The 20,764-nt window shown below is 39.0% G+C and overlaps 1 protein-coding gene across 3 annotated transcripts in view; it reads right to left on the reverse strand.

Moving 5' to 3' along the window:
* LOC6051849 overlaps positions 1–11,819 on the reverse strand; it is a 33,128-nt gene extending 21,309 nt beyond the window's left edge. Inside the window, exons 1-3 of one of the 3 annotated variants that reach the window (XM_038254575.1) lie at positions 11,738–11,819; positions 11,591–11,668; positions 5,765–11,392 (exon numbers count right to left, since the gene is read on the reverse strand). In XM_038254575.1, the coding sequence (XP_038110503.1) occupies positions 5,765–11,366 (5,602 nt within the window). In that variant the 5' untranslated portion in view covers positions 11,367–11,392; positions 11,591–11,668; positions 11,738–11,819. Of the gene's footprint in view, positions 1–374; positions 11,393–11,590 lie in introns of those variants that run through there. The other 2 variants (XM_038254573.1, XM_038254574.1) reach the window with 2 other exon arrangements.
* Between the last annotated feature and the right edge of the window lie 8,945 nt (positions 11,820–20,764).

Consider the following 20,764-nt stretch of genomic DNA (forward strand, 5'->3'; position numbering starts at 1 on the left):
CAAAAAATTGCTTGAAAAATTATAGATTTTCGAATGTTAAGGTACCTACCATTTATGTATAAACAGCTGCCAAAATTGCATGGATATTTGTATGGGTGAACCAATGACACAAAATGGCTCTTAAAATTTTACTTTTCTCTTTGCATTTTTCACTTGAAACTATGCACTTTGAACATAACATTATTAACTTTTTATATTGTATATAATTTTTTATTATATTAGTTCTTTTTTTGTAAAGTGTTTAAGTTATTGTTTTGAATTAAATCAGACAATCTTTTTTCTTTACCTGGATAAGCGCTTTCTCTGCTTATTTTTTTTTAAAAGTGCTAAACTATTTTTAAAGGGCAGTGATATTTAATAGCATGTAATGAATCTGAATTAATATTTATTAATTAATATGATTGAATATAAACTACAGAATAGAGATATAAAATTAAAAAAATGCCGGTGTGGGAAATGCATCACATAAACCGATGTTTTTGTATATTGTTTTTTTTTTTTAATTGACGTTGCAACTTTTGGATTAATAACATTTAAAAATTATCTCCTATGTTATATGATTGATAATGTAAGATTAAACAAAGTACAAGCTATGTTTTAGTTATGTAATTTTTTTTTCGTGTTAGTAGATCATTTTGTGTAATTTTCATTAGGATATACTCAATTTGTTTATTTTTTTTTATTTTTAAAACTTTTAGGTAAATGCATTTTTATGCTTGAATTTACTTTTGACAGTACCAGGCCAACCTCCAATCATTATTTTATATTTCTCACATTACTTTTGCCAAATTTCTAGATGGAATCCCTTGATCTCTTAGTTTCAAGTTTCAATTATAAACCGCCAAAAACGCCTCCCTCAAATCGGACATGGACTTCCCGTAGATCGTATCTGTCGAAGCGTTCCTGCTGAATCCAGCTTTCACAAACTGTTGCGAACCGTAACATGAAACAACTTCAACGCGATGAGCACCACCACGGCCGTGCCAGTCTGAGGCATGGTTGTTTCTATTTTTAGCACGCTCCAGCAGGTCACCGTAAGCGATGACTCCCCTGGAAGGACACTCGAAGCAGGTTTGACAAAATTGTGCGAAGCACAGTTCCCTGATGGTCGACGGTTTGCTGAGGTCCAGGACGGTTTTCAAACACGGATTGGTGTTGGTTTCATTTTCGGACATTTTCCCCAAGTGTTGGCTGATCTCCAGTGCGAACTGCTTCGAAGGGATCGATCGCAGCTCAAAAATGCTCCCAAGAAGGCAATCGTACAGGCAGTTGCTGTCGGGGGTTGGCTTTCCGGGGGTCTTGCCAGTTTGGCCAACGCGGAATTTGTTGTTTATCAGATGGAGGTCATTTGCGATTCCTTTGAAGTTAAGCGGAGAGGAATATGTCTTTCTTGCTTCAGTGCCATTCGCAAGATTTACGCAGATACTGGAAATGACCACTGCTCGTCGCAAAAGAACGAACCGCGCAGCGTCCAAACAAAGTTCCAGATATTGAACGTCGATCGCTTTTCCTCTGCGAATGCAGACTGCCAGTCGCTCCAGCTCGGTAGAACTCTGTTTCCATTTGACCAATGCTTCGTTGAACTGCTGATCGAGAAGATTCTCGACCGGAGTCATTGCCAGCGCCTGGCGCTTTTTTTCGGCCTCTTTTTTAAGCTTCTCAATTTGTACCTTTTTGGTGAAATCTTCACTCGCATTGGCTTCTTCTTCGGTGCCCAGTTTGAGTTCAATGCATCGTTCAGCGTAATTCATCAGCAGAAATGAGCCTTTCTCTAGCACTGGTTTGTGGATGACTTGCTGAAAAATAGTTTCCAACCTTTCACGCAAAATCTCCTTCACACGATTAGAAGCGTCTGTCGCGAATACCTCAATAGAGTTGATTTCTGGTGGATTCTCAACTGGTTCTTCATTGGCAAACTGTAACTTTAGCTTATCAGACAAGTCTCGTAAAATTTGGCCAACATTCATCATCAGTTTTGGACCGTGGCTTGAAATCGATGTTTTGGTCACTTCGTTTACTTCGTCTGACAAAATTGACACAACTGACTTGTGTATATTGAGTCGCTGCGTTGACTTGGAAATGATTTGCAAAATATTTTCCGAAATTTTCTCAAAAATCTTTCCAAAATTTGTAAAATATTGTTGTCTTTTAAAATGACTTTCCGTAATAGTATCAAAATTTTGTCGAGCTTTTTCGACACCCATTAATTGTGCAGTATTGCCTAAACATTCTCCAAAATCCTTAAAAGTTTCCTCATTTTCTACTATCGTTCGTATTTCATCACTTAACTTTGCGCATATCAATTGGAGGCGATCCTCAATTAAAAAGATAACACTAGAATTGTCGGAAACGACGTCGAATCCACGGATCAACGGTGTAACTAACCGTCTCACGTGCTGAGTGTCTCGTTTGCCGGGTTCAGAAACATGAGTAGCAAATCTCATAAACCTGTCTTGCCCCACTCCAAAGTAATGGGCTGCCATAAATGCAACTCGTTTCAAAAAATTGTTATATTTCAGTTTATAGTAATCATTGCTGTACAAGCTGCAAGCCATACGGAATGCACTGCAGATGTTTTTCCAACCGGCCGTGAACTTGCTTATATCTTGAGCCATACGTACAGGTTTGCGTAGATATGGATTAAATAAAAGCACAGACGCTATTTGAGTTGCACCCCACAGAAATGTAAAAGCAATCTTGACGTGGGTGATGTTGTCCTTTTGCAGTAGCAAATCGACTCCATTCAGTGAAAATTGACTCCATTCTTCGATGCTTGCGCACTGGTCATGTGTTGAAAATTGATCCAACTTGAGTTTGCACATGGTTCCTTTTAAGCTATCCAATCGTTGAACAACATTTACAAAGCTGTTTTTTTCGTCCAGAAAATGTAACGCATTGCCAACAGAATTTTCGCTCATATTCGCGGAAACCTTAGCCGGTTCGATGATTCCACTTGCAAGCAGGTCTGCTACAAATCTTCGATGTGGCTTAGACATCAACGTTATATCAAGGAATTTATTTTCTCTAACACAGCTCAACACCCTTTGGAACGCAATCCTGTAGCAAAAGCACTGGTTTAACAAATCTTTAACGTCTTCCTCGTAAATCTTGTACGGTCCCAGCTGGATTGATTTAATCTTGGAGTAATCACAACGCAGAACGTAGACTTCTTTGTTCAATTCTTGTCTGCTCAAAACTTGAAGCTGTACCAACAGAACCAGAATACGTTTCGCATCGTTTGTATTTATGTTAAGCTTGGAAAAGTCTTCTAAACAGACCGAATCATAGCGATTAAAATTTAGAGACTCCAAATCGTTTCCATCTAGATTTAATCGTGCTTTTCTTTGAAACGTAATTGCTCCAATTTCTTTGAATATCGCATATTTCACCGGCCCAAGAGCTGTCTTCAGTGGCGTCTTGGAGTACACATTTTCATTCAGCAGCTGATCGGGATACAGCAAAAGCTCTCCTGCGTCGGGGGTCACTTTCGTTACCTTCAGCGCGTGTTGTGTTACTTTCTCATCAAAGAATTTCATGTATTCAAATGATAACATATTTCTATCCAATACGATGTACTGTTGTTCGCCTCTCAAGACGCCCTGCTCTAGGAGAAATTTCCAAAAATCTTCTCTGCTTGGTAGCTTTATCTCTTTTTTTAGCAATCGTGAAAACTGTTCAATCTCTATCGATTTTTCCTGATTTTTCCGACAGTTTTTAAGAAAGTTTAAAAGTTTTTCCGCCGATGTACCATAACCATAGCAAAGCCCTTTCAATTCGTCCTCGGTAATGTTTTCCTTAATTGTCGGGTGCTGAATAATTTTGTGTTCAAGTAAAGCGTAAAATATTTCCAATGACAACCCATTTTTGATGTTGCTGTCGTCCGTGAAAGATGTTCCAGTGACCGGATGACCTAGAATGGCATCGATGGATTGTGTGAGTGATCCGTAGAACTTGCAGATCGTTTGCTTTTGTTCCTTGTAAGCAGTAATTGGAAGAATGTTGTTCTTAAAGTTGGTTTTTATCCTTTCGACCACTATCACATTCGCCATCAGATGCACACAACGTTCGTCGAAAAGGTGTGCTGCTTTACGTAGCAGCTGTGAAAAGGTTTGTATCTTTGGCTCATTGATGGCAGTCATGTTAATTTCTGTAGACAGTGCGTACGCTTTGTAGTAGTAAGCACCCTCCGAAAATTGTGGCTCCATTGCGATTGCCTTGTCAAACAGCTTATGGGCCAGCTCTCTTTGCTTATTCACTGCAAGGTACTGACCAAGTCTAATCATACGGGGAATACTAGTATCGACCCATTCCAGCAGGGATTCGTTACTTGCAGCATTCAAAGATTTTAGCTCCACCAAAAAATCAACCAGCGATCTCTCCAGTATGCGTGAGCGCTGTTCAGAGTTGTCCACCAAGTTCTTCCCATTTTTATCCAACCAATACACCCATCTGTCCAAGCAGCAACTCAACAGAATTTCTATCAGCTTTTCATCGCCTTTAGTGACAGCACTAGTTGAAAGCAGCTTTCTCAGCGCGTCATATTGCTCGGTAAACATCTTGAAACAGGTTTCTTCCTTCGCAATACGAGTTTCATAGTACGCCTTGATCAGCGAGATTCGGCAGAGTTCACGCGAATCTCGCTCCCGTTTGAGCTGCATTACGTTCGCGGATTCTGTCAGATCCAGCACAATCAGTTGGCCAGATCCACGGTCACCACATCTAGCTGCCCGTCCGAATGCTTGCTGCTCAACGCGGATGTTGCTCGGCAGATAGGTCAAGCAAACATGCACTCCACCGGCTTTTTTCAATTCGGGAGTTATTTTTATGTCCGTTCCTCGACCTGCTAGGTTAGTGGCGATGATTATCTGACCCGGCGGTAGTTCTCCTATGTCGAACTCTTCGTACTCGCGAGTGTAAGTGCGGATGTGGGTCGACGTTTTTCCTTCGAAAGCTTTATAAAGCGCAGTCACGTCATTCAATGTTTCACAAATTATCAGAACAGAACGCTGCCTTCGCTGGGTCATGTGCATAGTGGATTCGATGATGGCATCGGTCCACTCAGCAGCACTTTTGCAAACGATGGGAACATCCTCGTAAAACAGTTTACACTTTGCCGTGGGAATATTTACAAAATTTACACAGTAAATCTCCTCCAGCAAATCCCGTTCCCTGTGTGATCCCAATGTGCCAGATAAACCGTACAATTTGTCGTACAGCTTGAAGAACGTTACATTCGAGATGAACACTGCCTTCAAGCTCTGCAGGTACGTCTTGCAACCGTGTTTCAGCTGTACAAACTGGTGCAGCGCCGCTTCCCACTGACTATTCACCAAATCTGTGCCCGTGTCTCTGTCCAGGATCGTAATGTTGGGCGTTCTATCGGCACTGCTTCCGCTCCGATCAACATCGACCACATAGTCGTGGCCAGCTTCCATGACGAGAGCCATCTTGGCAGCTTCGATCCACGACTCCAGGTGCAAATCCACAAATGATCGCAAATAATTGGGCACGTGGATGCACTTCTCTCTGTTGATATACTCCATCAGTAGGTACTCCAAACGATCAAGGTAAACAGAGTATTCGGATCCCAGCAACTCACCGAGGACGTCATTCTTGATGTTTTCTGTCATCAACTTGCCATCACCGTCAATTATCTTGGCCTCGACAAGCTTGTTCCAGATAAAGTTTCGCTTTTCCTCGCTCAACGTCGCATCTATCTTGCCGATGTCTGTGCACTTTAATACTCCATATAGTTGCCACAAAACTGCATCTCTAATTAAAGTGGAGTCAAATCCATTTGAACTGTTGTTCACCCACTGCCAAATGAACACGTACACGGACTCCAGTTTGTCCATGTCGGGCAAGTCGTGTGACAAATACAGCATGTTATTACCCCTGTCCAGCAGCATACTGTCCACTTCATCAACGATGACGTTCACGAAATCTCGGTCACCCAGTACGTTCTTCTGGTAAAACTTGTGCAGCAGATAGTCCCGCTGAAAGCTGGAAAGATCTCCGTACACAACCTGATTCCCCGAGTAGGCTTCCTTTCGCTTCTCGATGTCTTCGCTGCAGTTGTGGGACACGTTGATACCAAATTTAGCGTAGATGGATTTGCTCTGCTCGGCGTCTCTCTTGGCCAGCACCGACGAGCTGGTGATAATATCCACCTTCTGGCCCTGCGATGCCTTGATGATGGCTACAGCTACCACAATCAACGACTTGCCCTCGCCGGTGGACACTTGGGCAAGCGTGTTTGTGTCATTGCTAAGCAGTGTTAACACGGTGAGTTTCTGTGAATTTCTCAATCGAAAGTTGAAGTTTTCATGAATGGCATCGTCAATATCCCTAAGTTTATCGAGTGTGCTTTTGTTAGCAAATTTTACAGTTTGTGACATATATCCTTTGAAAAATTTTCCTTTGACATTGGTCAGTAGATTTGTTGGGTCTTTTTTCAAAAGATTGTTTATTATTCCTCTTTCTCTGTTCATTTTTTGGATGTCCTTTTTAATTTCTGGCATTTTCTTCAAAATATTCTCAGAAGCATGTTTGTTTTCGAGAATAAGTTGCACTAAAATAGCGATACCTCGTTCTTGATAGTCAATAGCTTGATTTTTCATTTTTTTCAACCATTCAGGAAAACCGACTTCATCTAGGGAACCAATGTCTTCTTCAGTAAGAATGCACCTTCCATTGTAGACATTCCATAATGTATTGACAATGTTGATATCAGTTACATGATGACGTTCAAGTTTGTCGAAAAGCTTTTCAATCATTTCGAAGCTATAGTTGTTCAGCAAGGATACTGTGTAGTACGATGCTTCTTTAAACTTCTGGCTATTTTGCGGCCAACGAGCGATTTCTTTAAGCTTTTCTGTCCAGAAAATCTCCTCCAGCACATAAAACCACTCAGGAAGATCTAGCTTTTGCAATGCTTCAGGTTTGATGTTACTGAGGTATAACAATCGTAACATTCGGTCCACTTTTTCAACAGTTAGAGAGTTTTCTGGTTTCTTCTGGTCGAGTTTGCTACTCAACAAAATCAGAATTGATTTATTTTCTACCTTTGATAGGTGTAATCTCCATTCCGACTTTTTTACTAACAATTCTTTAAAGTATCGCTCCAAGTTTAGCAGAAGTATCTCTCTAACCCAGTAGTGCTGCGGATAAGCTAACACAATCCAGCTTGTGATGGTTTCCTCATGCAGTCCCTCAGCACATGCAATTAGGTAGTGATTCACAAGAAAATAAACTTCATCAGTTGAAATATGTTTACCCTCAGTATCAAATCTTAGCAACAGGTTTCGCAAAAGTTGATTGTGGGCACTGTTTGAAACATCACTTTTAGTAAACAACTTTTCTACAGTATGTCGCTCTCCAAATGAAAAATATTTCACTAGGTCCTCTACAAGATTGACATTGCACAAATTCTTTTCATCGCTTTTAGTAGCACTACGCATTAACAAATCATCTGCCATGAAAGAATCAATCAACTGTTTTTCGCCGAGTGATGTCAAATGGGCCGATATTTCGGAATACTTTTTGGCTCGTGATCGCCGACTATCTTCCAACTTCATAAGATTTTCATTTAAACTTAGTTTGAAGAATGAATCATTTTGCTGCAGTAAGTATACGATCCCGTTCGCTTCCGGGTTGTGATTGTGTTGCAGAGATAGCTTACCACGGGAGTCCCGAACATAAATTCGGATATTTACCCCAAAAGCAGTGGCCAACAGCTCTCTAAAACTGCCTGTTAAGGGTCCTTCGCGTACAATCGTAGATCGAAATGTTTCGAAAAATTGATCATCTTGCAAACATTGACCCCAGCCAAATTGCGGTATCAGACTGTTGATGTAACGAGCACGAAGATTACCTAGACGATAATCGCGATTTATGTCGTCGATTAGTTTCGGGGCAAGAGTTAAATCTTCATTTCCGTGGTACCATAAACGAACAACCGAATTTGAAAAGGTGGACTGAACTAACTCTTTCGCAAATTGGTCCCTCAAAACAGCAGAGTCATAGTCCTGAAGTTCAGCAAAAAACTTGTATCGATCCAGGTGGGTCTGAACGGATGGGACAACGTTTTTGGAAATTGCAACTTCCAGCAAGAAGGCTTGCACAACTGATGGTGGAAAGTGCTTGCGGTAAGACTCACAATAGAAAGAAAGCTTCTGTTGCTGTCTTTTGTTGGTGGTTTGAAACAGATATTCATCCAGTGTGCCCAAAGAGTCATGCCAAGCGATGCCACTTTGCTTACGATCTTCTTCGAGGCAAATCGAAGTATATCGTGATGCTAACTCTAAATAGTCATTATTTATGGTATCTGCATCAATTTTGTCGGAAAATTCTTCGAAAGCTAAAAGCTTATATTTGTCAATCAATATTTGCTCAATGGTATGTACATCTTTTGCTGTTAGTTTAGTTTGCTTTTTTTTGAGTGATTCAAACAAAACTAATTTGCCTTGAAAATCAGATTTTTCAATTCGACAATGCCGAAGTTGCTTCCAGTTGACCACCGAATCACTTTTAAATGCTGAACTCATTAATGATGTAGATTTGAAGGTATTGCGCTTGGTTGTACTTGGTATTTTTGGTAGAGGTTCTCCTATGTCTTGTTCGATGTTATGATGAGATATTAAATGGTGAACTCTTTGTCTTTTGTTGGTTTTTTTGCGCTGTTCCACGGATCCGTCCATGGCTCGTTGCCGGATGCACTCCATGCGATTGTATATGTTCAAGAGGACATTTTCGTCAACAGAATTAAAGTACTGGTCGTACTTGGCGGTGAAGGAGCTCTCAACGATTGTTTTCTTCATTACGGCTGCCGATGTTTGTCTGCGATCGCGTTGTACAAATTGTCGTCTTTGGTGACAATTTTGGAAACTATTTTCCGGTCTGGTGGCATGTGTAATGCTGGCATATTTGTTCTTATGCCAACACCAAACACTGTCCTTTCTGGAATCGTCATGATACTTGACAGTGAATTTACTTTTGTAGTCTTCTCCGTAGTAATAAGTCAACCTCCACATCTGGTAATCCAGATAGCCCATGTCCCAACCGTTGAGGCCAGTGTTGCCATACAATCCAGCTGCTCCTGGGCGACCATCCTGGCCCCGGGTAGTTGATTTTTGAACATTGAAAATTTCTCCTGATGCAATATTCTTCACTACGATATGCCCGGGAAATCCCCCTTGGCCTTCTCGTCCAAAGTCACCCCCTTGGCCACCAGGTTTACCCAACGAACCCTTGTAGACAAGGTAGCAATGGCTGTAGTTTTGAAATATTTTTGGTTCACAGTATGAAAAAACTATCCTTTGACCTTCCAAGCCACAAGCTTCAATGAAATATTCACTGTCTCGTATTTCTTTTTTGCTGGTAGTGGGAAATCTTCGAGCGATTTGCTCGACCATCCTTTGGGCACCTTTTGCCCTAGTGCTCGCTAGAGCTATGAATCTTACCGGTGACTTGAAATCTTTTTCAAGCTCTTCTCGCTTTATGCCAACCCCATCTTGCCCTTTTTGCCCGTTTCCACCGTCTTGACCGTCACCACCGTTACCTCCATTGGAAATGATTGAAAGTTGCTCGCAGTGGGTCATTCGTTCCGTTAAAATTAAAACATTGCCCCCACTTTCACCGGGAAGCCCATCTAGGCCTGAGCTTCCCTCCCCTCCCACAGCAATAGCTGAGCGGGCTGGACTGTACGTGTGAACGCAGTGCTTCCCAGACACATCCCACACCACTGTTCCATGCACCATGACGAGCTTAGATCTTACAGCGATATTTTTCCCGTACCAGATGTCGTTCACAAGATCGGCGTCCACATGGAATACTTCCCAACCGATGAAGCGCACTTCAGATATGCTCAATTCGTTTGCAAGCTCGTTTTCTACCGATTCCAGAACATCACTTAGCAAAATATGCTTTCCCAAAACTTCAACTACTGCTCGACCGTCTATCATGACGGTATCAACTTGCACTGGGTCGATAAAACGGCGAATGGTTTCTTGTATTTTGTCTTCAATAATCAGTTGGGTCCCTTGTGGCAAGTTGCTGACCATGCACTTCAGTTCCGTTAGGTGTTCATTATTTTCTAGGTCGGTTAGATTCATAACATTCCTGAAATCTACCTTTGGTGATTGTTCCCTGGCACCTAATCTACCTGCCACTACCTTTACGTTACGAGACTGGCTCAGATAACTCGTTAGGCAACTTAACAATCCTAGCTCACCCTTAACGGATTCACAAAAGTTGTCAATATGTTCCAAACATACGACTTTAAAACGTTGTACTATAGAATGTTCTTCATCTTCGTTCAGTGTTAATTTGAGCAATTCTTTATGATAGTCCAATGTTTTAAAATGCTCTGGGATATCATCCCAGGATTTCATATGCTCTATTAAATTTAAATTGTTCAAAATGTCAATTTCTTTACTACCTCTCAAAAATGACGCCATTGACTGTGTAATTTCCTCCAAGCACTGATCCAAGCAAATTGTTTTGTACTCATCCTCCACGAAAGCGATGTCTATCGCACTTAGCTCCTGCCCAATATCACGCACGACAGCGCACTTTACCTGTTCCAAGGACATTTTGTACTGCATCACCTCGCTGTAAATCGTACTTCTAACGCGTTCCTTTGCACCGCCGTACAACACTTCCTCTCTGTCTGGTTTATGTTCCGGGTTTGGACGTTTCGAGTCACCTTTGCTAGGCTCGCCGTGCTGGACAAGATGATACGCTCGGGCCAAACATGTCTCATTTTGGGCAGGAATCTCAGCCCGTTGAAATGTTAGCCCGAGAGCTGCTTCCTCCAGGGAGATGACGAGACGAACCAGTTGTGTGCACCAAAGTAGCTGTCCCAGGTGCTTCTTGTCCTGGCCCGAACATTCTTGCAGATGAGGAAGCAGCTCAGAATTGTTATCTATGCTGCCCAACGCAAGACAACTTTCGACATATTCCTTGTGAGTTGAGCTTTTGAGTGATGCGGTCAGTTTGTGGCGTTCTCCGGTGACCTCTTCCAGTAGCTCCCTGACATGTTCACTCGAATCGTCCACCGAGTGGTCCCGATCATCGGCAGGGATTTTGTCGTAATTCTGCAGGCAACGGTTCAGAAATATCTGCGTGCTGTGTAAATCTAACTTTCCCAGAAAGTAACAGTTGTTCAGATGGACTGCCAAACCGTGATCGTGGTAGAACATCAGCTGGTGGTACTCTGATAGTTGTTGACTGTCAATCTGATTCAGTTCAGCTCTTGTGTTTTGATAACTTGCCGCTATGGTTTCCAATGATTCCTTCAGCCATGGTGGTGTCTCGCTGGGTTCCCAAAAGCGTTCCAATGCATCTATCATTCCATTACGCTCCATGATGATGATGGTTAAAATGACATGACCTGCCAAAGTATCAAATTAATCAAAAATGTACTACCGGGAATCAATTCACATCCGCTGATTGCATCACTAGACTGCACTTTTAAGCAATATTCGAAATCTTATCTTGGTTTCGCTGAGCAGCAGGACGTGAAATCAATTTGCGAAAAAAAAACATGGCGCAGTCCGCAAATGCGAATCTAATTCGACGTGTGACTTACCTTATTCGGTTTTAAACTATAAATCAATCATTGAAATACACCAATTTCATTAGCACTTTCAACTGCGTCGTTTGCCGTCTATTAGGAAAAGAGTAATGCAAATAATAGAGCACCGGTTAACGAATTGCTAAATGCAACCAATCCTACCTGTATCGAACGTTGCGACTGCTCGGGACACGTCTCGGCAATAAAGTGTGAATGTTGATAAGCTGTACCAGGATGAATGAATCATGCACTTTTAAAGGGGCCATTCATTAAAATCGAAACCCACAACATCGCACTGACATGCTTCAAAACTTCACAGGCTTCTTTTTCCGAGGGTTTCTTGATACAAACAAACCCGCCTTACTTGGATTCCACGCGTTGCGGAATAAATGATTGTCCAAGAAAACATAAACAAACTTCGGAAGCCGGTCGATGCACGGTGTTTGACACCAGCGGTGCGCAATGACTTAGCGTGAGCTAAGCGTACTGCGCAAGACAAGGGTTTGTGTCTTCGCTAGTAGGTTAAGAGTTTCTTTTAGGAAAAGTTCTTAAATCGAATGAGGAATCTTTTTTCATTCAAATTAAAATGTTGAATTGCGTTTCCTCTTAACATAACCCGAGATTTACTGTGTTGATTTGAAACCTCGACAAATTATGTAGGCAAACGAGATACCAAGTGGATGTACAGCACACAAGTGAAGTCTCGATTTCTTCTCTGAATCGGCAGCTGCCGATTTTGATTATGAGCCGAGTTAAATTGCAAATTTCCACGCTGTGACTGATGTTGGATAACCCTCCCACCCGCTTGATGTTGAACTGGAGTGTCAATTTTACGACATTTTCCACTTTGGTGAGCAAAAATCAAATCACACCCACCTTCTGACTGTTTTCGGAGAAAACACAGACAAACTAAAGAGGGTGAGTAGGTTGGAAAAGTGTTCCATTGTGAGGCAGGTTGGCAATAAAAGCAAAAAGTAAAAAGCAAAAACAGCAAAAACAGCAAAAACAGCAAAAACAGCAAAAACAGCAAAAACAGCAAAAACATCAAAAACAGCAAAATCAGCAAAAACAGCAAAATCAACAAAAACATCGAAAACAGCTTAAATAGCAAAAACATCGAAAACAGCAAAAATAGCAAAAACATCAAAAACAGCAAAAAAGCAAAAAAAGCAAAAAAAAAGCAAAAACATCAAAAAAAAAAGCAAAAACATCAAAAACAGCGAAAACAGTGAAAACATCGAAAACAGCAAAAACAGCAAAAATAGCAAAAAACAACAAAAACAACAAAACAGCAAAACCAACAAAAACATCAAAAAAGCAAAAAAAAAAAACAAAAACAGCCAAAATGGCTAAAATGGTAAACACTGCAAAAACAGCAAAAACAGCAAAAACAGCAAAAACAGAAAAAACAGCAAATACGGCAAAAACAGCAAAAACAGCAAAAACAGCAAAAACAGCAAAAACAGCAAAAAACAGCAAAAAACAGCAAAAACAGCAAAAAACAGCAAAAAACAGCAAAAACAGCAAAAAACAGCAAAAAACTGCAAAAACAGCAAAAACAGCAAAAACAGCAAAAACAGCAAAAACAGCAAAAACAGCAAAAACAGCAAAAACAGCAAAAACAGCAAAAACGGCAAAAACAGCAAAACAGCAAAAACAGCAAAACAGCAAAAACAGCAAAAACAGCAAAAACAGCAAAAACAGCAAAAAACAGCAAAAACAGCAAAAACAACAAAAACAGCAAAAACAGCAAAAACAGCAAAAACAGCAAAAAAAGCAAAAACAGCAAAAACAGCAAAAACAGCAAAAAAAGCAAAAATGGCTAAAATGGCAAACACTGCAAAAACATAACCTTACCCTACTTCCACAAGGACTTCTTTTTTCAATTTCAAGCCGTGGTGAAAATTGATTCCGTTTTTCTTTCTCCCCTTGCCGTTGTCACTCACTCAATCAGAACGATCTGTAAAAGTTGGTGTGTTTGTGTGCGCGCTTCGATATCAGTTTCTTCGCCATTTTCCCGGGAAAAATCATTTCACACGACGGCGGTTCATGTTATTTTCCGCCCTCGATTTTCCCGATCCGAAAAGTTGATGGAAAATTTGCAATTTGCGGTTTCAACATATGCCGCGACAAGCAGTCAGCATGGCTCAGATGAAGTAATAAACTGACGACTTTTCGGTGTGGGGGAGTGGATGAGACGTTTATGTTCGATCAGGATGACGGTGGCAGATGATAAGAAACTTTAACGCTGATGAAAGGTTTCGGTGGAGAGCATTCAACCGTATCGTGATCAGACTACGCTTTATTACTTTTTCATATTTTAGATCGATTTTTTAAAATTTATTGAAAAACACAATTGGTTGCTGTTCTAAAACAGATAATAAAAAAGTAGCAAACGCACATCATAGAAATCATGTCTTAACAGATTCGTTTTTGTTTCCGGAAATGTCCTACAAAATGTCCAACTTCATTACCTCCCATCCCTTGCAGCAAGCCCAACCAGAGCAAAAACTAAACTTTTCGATTAGCCTGTGTCAGTAAAGTGCTAATGCCACTCGATTTATCTATGCAATCGGAAAGCTCAACTCTTCCTTTTGGTTTTCCAGCCTTCGTGTTAGTGTCCATCTCGAGTCTCAGTTTTTCGACCTCAACTTTGCTTTGGCCTTAACGATGGGACAACTTTTTGCCATTCAGGACAATTGCGAGAGGGGAAGCTTTGTGTACAACTGTAATGATGGTGTGCAACCTTAAGCCTTTTTCCATCGTGATTTGCTTTTATTGGCTGAACAGTTTTCTTCCCTCAAGCTACACTTTTCATTTCGTTTGGACCGTTATCACTCAGTTTCAAAAAGCTCTACCTAGAGATTTTGAATCGAAAGTTTGATAAAAAGTAAATTTATAGTAAATTGCACACTAGTGCATTGCCGAAGGGAGGTAACAACTTGACCTCGGCGTTCCCACTTTCCTCGTCTATAAACCCACGAAAATCAGGGTGAGGGCGTAATCCTTCTAATAGGAACACCAGCAGCTTTAGGAACATTCAGTCGAATACGGGAAATGAACCAGTTTTGGTTCAAGATAGAGAGTTAGAGGGAGGTTCAGGGAAAACGAAACGATGAAGATGCAAATGGGTCAGGATGGACGTTGTTGGAGATTCTCAGGGGGGTTGAAAATAGAAGGGTAAATATGAGGTTTTTAGCTGCTTTCTCAAAACGTGTAAGGTTGAATTCGATTCAAATGAGCTATATGGATTTGGGTTATGCAGGGATGACACTCAGGACAATATTTTGTAGAATAAGCTTTAGCAAGTGTTGAATGTTAAATCATTGTTTTATTTGAATTTGCTTCGTATCTCACAGAGTAATTGGTTTTATTTTCATTTCATTTCATTTATATCGTTGCTTAAGCATTACTTGTCTGAAGTTATTATCCTAAACTGAGATGTGGACTACCTTTCAACAGCTGATTAATTCAAAGTTGGGAACAGAGTTTGCGGGTGCTTAAATAATCGAGTAAATCTACTGAAGGAAGAAAGTTACAAAATAACCTTCGAAAGGCAGTAATTGTTTGTGATATTGAAAAAAGGTGTTGAAAACATTTATTTTTTTTATTTTTTTTAACCATATTTCTGTGATTTATATTAAGATTTCAATATTTTTTTTGCTTTTCTTTGCTTAGCCAGTTTATTTCTTAATAAGAAATTATAGGGGAGTTCGGGGTAAAATTGACAGTGCGGGTAATTTGGACACATATTCAATTTTAGATATGAAGTGACATTGTCAATGCGACAAAGATGCCGACTGAATATTGACATTTGAGCAATTCTCTACGAATTCGGTCTTTTTTCCTAAATTGTAATTTTTGTATTTTTTAATCGATTTTGCATCATTAGTTTGTCCATATAATTTTCCATACAAATTTGGCAGCTGTCCATACAAAAATGATGCATGAAAATTCAAAAATCTGCATCTTTTGAAGAAATTTTTTGATCGATTTGGTGTCTTCGGCAAAGTTGTAGGTATGGATATGGACTACACTGAAAAAATATGATACACGGTAAAAAAATTAAATGATTTTTAATATAGCTTTTTGTAACTAAAAGTTGATTTGCAAAAAACACTATTTTTATTTATTTTTAATTTTTTAATATGTTTTAGGGGACATAAAATGCAATTTTTCAGAAATTTCCAGGTTGTGCGAAAAATCTTTGACCGAGTTATGAATTTTTGAATCAATACTGATTTTTTTCAAAAAATCGAAATATTGGTTGCGCAAAATTTTTAACTTCTTTAATCGTTGTAAAATCAAATTTGCAATCAATAAGTATTTCAGTGAAATTTTGATAAAGTGCACCGTTTTCAAGTTAAATCCATTTTTAGGTGACTTTTTTGAAAATAGTCGCAGTTTTTCATTTTTTTAAATTAGTGCGCTTGTTTGCACACTTTTGAAAAAAAAATATTTTTGAAAAGCTGAGAAAATTCTCTATATTTTGCTTTTTTGAACTTTGTTGATACGACCCTTAGTTGCTGAGATATTGCCATGCAAAATGTTTAAAAACAGGAAAATAAGTCTCACACAAACAACCAACCATTTTCTAACGTCGATATCTCAGCAACTAATGGTCCGATTTACAATGTCAAAATATGAAATATTCGTGAAATTTTCCGATCTTTTCGAAAACGATATTTTCAAAATTTTAAATCAAGACTAACATTTTAAAATGCATTATATTTAATGTTTGGTCAATTTAAAATTGAAAAAAATGTTTTAGAATTAATCGGAAAATTTCACGAATGTTTCATTTCTTAACATTGAAAATCGAATCATTAGTTGCTGAAACATCGGAATTAGAAAAAGGAGGATTGTTTGGGCGAGACTTAGAAAACTTCAATTCTTTTTCTGTAAGGGTATTTTATAGTCAATTTTCTTAACCTTTAAAAAAAGTCAGTAATAATCACTAATGGTCAGTATTTTGAAAAATCTAAAAACTGCAAATATTTCGTTGAAATCCAAATTTTGGTGGCTATATCTTGAAAAAGAGGCATTTTATCAAAAAATCTGTAAAGTACTTTTCGATTGTAAATCTGAAATGTACATAAAAAATAAGGTCAAGATTTTTTACTATACTTGTCCCCAAAAAACATCGACAAATAAAAAAAAACAAAAATACGGATATTTGGGAAACTGAGTTTTTGTAAAACAAAGTTATTTTTCCGTGTGCCTATTTTATCTATTTTTGTCAAGAAATTTAAAAAAAATACAAAAAATAATAATGGCCATAATCGTCTGATTTCGCAGGTAATTTGCTCATATTTTGATAAGTTATTGACACATTAAAGACATCATTTGACAAGTTTTATGAACTTCTATTAAAAAGTTCCCAATAAATAATGAAGGAATTAAAAAAAAAACTAAAAAAAAGATGTTTCAGAAATTTTTCTATGAAACCATTCGATTTATATAAAAAACACATAAAAATATAAAATTGAGTGTTTTAAAATAATAGTTGCCACGACCCATCTTCGATTTGCGTGAAACTTTGTCTGTTTGAGACTTAGAGGATCGTGGTTACAACCCTGTACCATGCGTACTGCGACACTACGACCTCTACCTGCTGGATCTTACAATGATCGGCAGTGGAATGGAGAAATTGGCGATAACGATCTACGATAGTGGATCGGGTCGATACACACACTAGGGCAAGGGATTTGGGGATTTATATTCACCACAGATCACTCTTTAGGGTTCAGGCAAGATCAGTAAGAAACTATAAACTAAGTTGAAATTGGCCGTCGGCCAGGAAGGTCGCCGCGAACGGCGCGGCACCGCCGCGAGATATTGCTTTTTTATTAACTGACTGTAATTAGTATTTAGTACAAATATACGTAGTATTAACAATCCGTGTTTAATTAACTACGCGTGTTTTACTGTGCTGGGTCGGCCAGCACTGGGCGAAAAGATCCCGAAGCGCTCGTGGAGGCTGGTCAAGGGATGACCGAGCCTGTTGAGATGTACTGCAGCAGGGTGCTGCGTTCCTGGTAGCTGGTGGCAACGAAATCCGGTTCGATGCTGGAAGCCGCCCCGGATGGACCACTGAACCTGAGCTATCGAAAGTGGTAAACGGGGGGCGGCCCCAACATTGTCTTAAGAGGTAACTTTTGTCCCTGATCACGAATCCGATGTCCGTTTTTTTAATATATCTTGACGGAGGGGCGGTACGACCCCTTTCATTTTTTAACATGCTAGAAAAAGAGGAGTTTTTCAATAATTTGCAATCTGAAACGGTGATGAGATGAACATTTGGTGTCAAAGAGACTTTAATGTAAAATTGGACGCCGTACTCAAGATTCTTAAAAACGTATTTTTCATCAAAAAAAAACACCAAAAAAGTTTTAAAAACTCTGCCATTTTCCGTTACTCAACTGTAAAAAAAATTGGAACATGTCATTTTAAGGGAAATTTAATGTAATTTTCAAATCTACATTAACCCAGAAGGTTGATTTTTTCATTTTAGAACAAAATTTTTCATTTTAAAATTTCATGTTTTTTATAACTTTGCAGGGTAATTTTTTAGAGTGTAACAATGTTCTACAAATTTGTAGAGCAGACAATCACAAAAAAAAAAAGATTTATAAACATAAGGGGTTTGCTTGTAACCATCACATCGCGATTTTGCGAAAAAAAGTTTTCCCGATTTCGTGTGAGTTGGTAGAGAATTACTCAATAATAAAATGTTTTTTTTTTCTCAATATTTCGTCACCGCCATATTAACCGCCATCTTGGATTTAAAAATTCTAAATCACTTTAGCGTAGTTTAGGGGTCATACTTAAGTTCGACAAACAAAAATAAGACAAAATAGTAGTTTATGCAACAAGTTGCAAAAAGAGGTTTTCTTCAGCACGAGTCGTACAAATACGTCGAGTGCTGAAAAAATCAAGTTTTGCTACGAGTTCCAGACAACATTTTTTGCAATTCCGAAAAACACCCATTGAGTGAAACTTTAAGTCAAATTTTCTTGTATTTTGTCAATAAATCGTTTAAATCTTCTGATTGAAAATGTTGAAAAGTGTTACTTTTCGAAACAAAAGCTGAAAAGTTCAACTTTTCAGCACCCATTTCAGTGCTGAAAAGTAGAATTTTTCAGCATTTATTTTGAAAAGTGTTGCTATTCGATTCTTTTATTTTTGGTACAGAAAAGTAGGCTATTTCGTCGTTCAAGAATGACAGGAAAAGTAAGTAGTTTCACGATGGAATTGCAAAAAATGATTTTTCGTGATTCGGTTATCCGAAGTGAAATTTTCCCTGGACTTTGGATAATCGACTGTATAACTAAAATTTGGTCGCAGAACTCTAATTAGATGTTAAAAGCAAGAAAATAAAAACATTACGTAAAAAAATAGTTTTGTTAATGATTCGAATATCCGAAGTACCATAAAACCATTGGATAATCAAGGTCTCATATAATCGAGAAAATGTATTGTACTTTTTGCTTCTAGATTCTTTATGGGAGGGGTGACAAAACTTTGAAAAACACATTTTGAAAACTAATTTTTAACACTTTTCTTGTTCAAAACACTTTGGAATGAAATTGTCGTAAAAATTGCCCCATTTTTAAGATTAATCCACTTAATGTGCAATTAGTTTTTTTTTGTTTTTTTTCAATTTTGCCTAAGGTTGGCCATATTTGAAAATATGTTAGGTTCATAAATTTTTTTTAAACAATTTGCGTGGCAAGTGTTTACAGTCAAGTTTTGTTTTTTCTTACTTTAAAAAAATATTTGCTGCAAAAAAATTCTAAATTATATAAAAAAACTAAACTGATCTCACCCCTGACCATTTAAATTTCCTATCAAATTCTCAATGTTTTGATGGACGAAATCTGACTACGTCCAGGGCAAAACCACCCCACATGCAAAATGGAGAGAAAGGTGCCCTAAGTCGATTCAGAGAGACTTCCCGTAATAAATGCAGAACGGAACAAAAAATAAACGCATAAGTCTTGGAAATAAGCCATCATCATCCCTGGTTTAAGGGGTGGCGGTGGGGGGAGGGGGGCGGATGGTCAGCGGAAAGAAGAGTGAAACGAAGAAGTTTGCGTCATGATCCGGGTATTTTACACAGAAGCTTTTCTGGTCTTAAATAGACGATTTTCCGGACGGCATCATTCGGTTGACCAGAAGAAGTTGTAACTTCGCTCGGAGGATGCAGCGCGCTGGTGGGAAAGGGGCGAAACCAAACACAGGCAAATTCAATTCGTTTCGATCCAGGACTTTTATCCCCAGTTAGGGGGAGGTTTGAGGGGGGGTGGGACATCGAGGTTACTGGTGCAACGACGACGATTTTCCGAGGAAAATCGAGAGAAAATAAGTTAGCACTATAATCGATTGTGAAACGACTAATAAAATCTCGTTGTGGATGAGTGGGAAAATGGGAATCGACTTGGCTTTTCCATCGGTTTTGCACTAGTTTCTCTCCAATCCGGAACGGGAAAGTTTTTCCACCCTTTTTTTGGTTTGTGGCCCCTCCGGAAGCTGGCGTTAATTGAAGTAGAACCAACGTTGGAGTGAAAAATGAAAAAGTGCACTTTTCTATGCTTACAGTGGGAAAAACGGGAGTGGGAAATCGGAAAATCCTGCCTTGTCATGGGGATGTCACCGATGGAAAATAATTACCGGAATGATAAATTTGGCTTGCGGGTTTCAAGTCAAGCAAATTATCGTTTCTGCAGAATGGATTCCTGGAAAATTTCAACGTTTGCAAAATACTGTCTGAGTGGCTGGAGGTAAATGGCAAACTCTGCAATGCTGGCAATCGTTGGTGGGGAATTGTGGGGTTGTTCAAATAAAATTTCTAGATTTTTTTTTATTTTTTAAAGTTACAAACTTTTTTTTTTTTGATTTGAAGTAATTTAAGATTTTTCTCAATTAAAAAAAGATCACCTCTCAACCAAGTTTTCCCCAAAAAAATCTTCGCAACAACCATCCACCCACTTGGGATGTGATGTTCGTTCAGTGTTTTAACTGGTGGAGTATTTACACGTTGTCTGGAGGAAAATTTATGGTGCTGATTCGAAAGTGCTTTGTTTTCTTCTGGGGCTGGGTGCGTTCTACGTGTGCACGTCCCCGTTGCAGCACAACATTCTTGAGTACACAAGCAGATATTTGGCCAACATCGCATGAATTTCTCCT

Source organism: Culex quinquefasciatus, chromosome 2 (assembly GCF_015732765.1).
Source record: "Culex quinquefasciatus strain JHB chromosome 2, VPISU_Cqui_1.0_pri_paternal, whole genome shotgun sequence".
Taxonomy (NCBI): domain Eukaryota; kingdom Metazoa; phylum Arthropoda; class Insecta; order Diptera; family Culicidae; genus Culex; species Culex quinquefasciatus.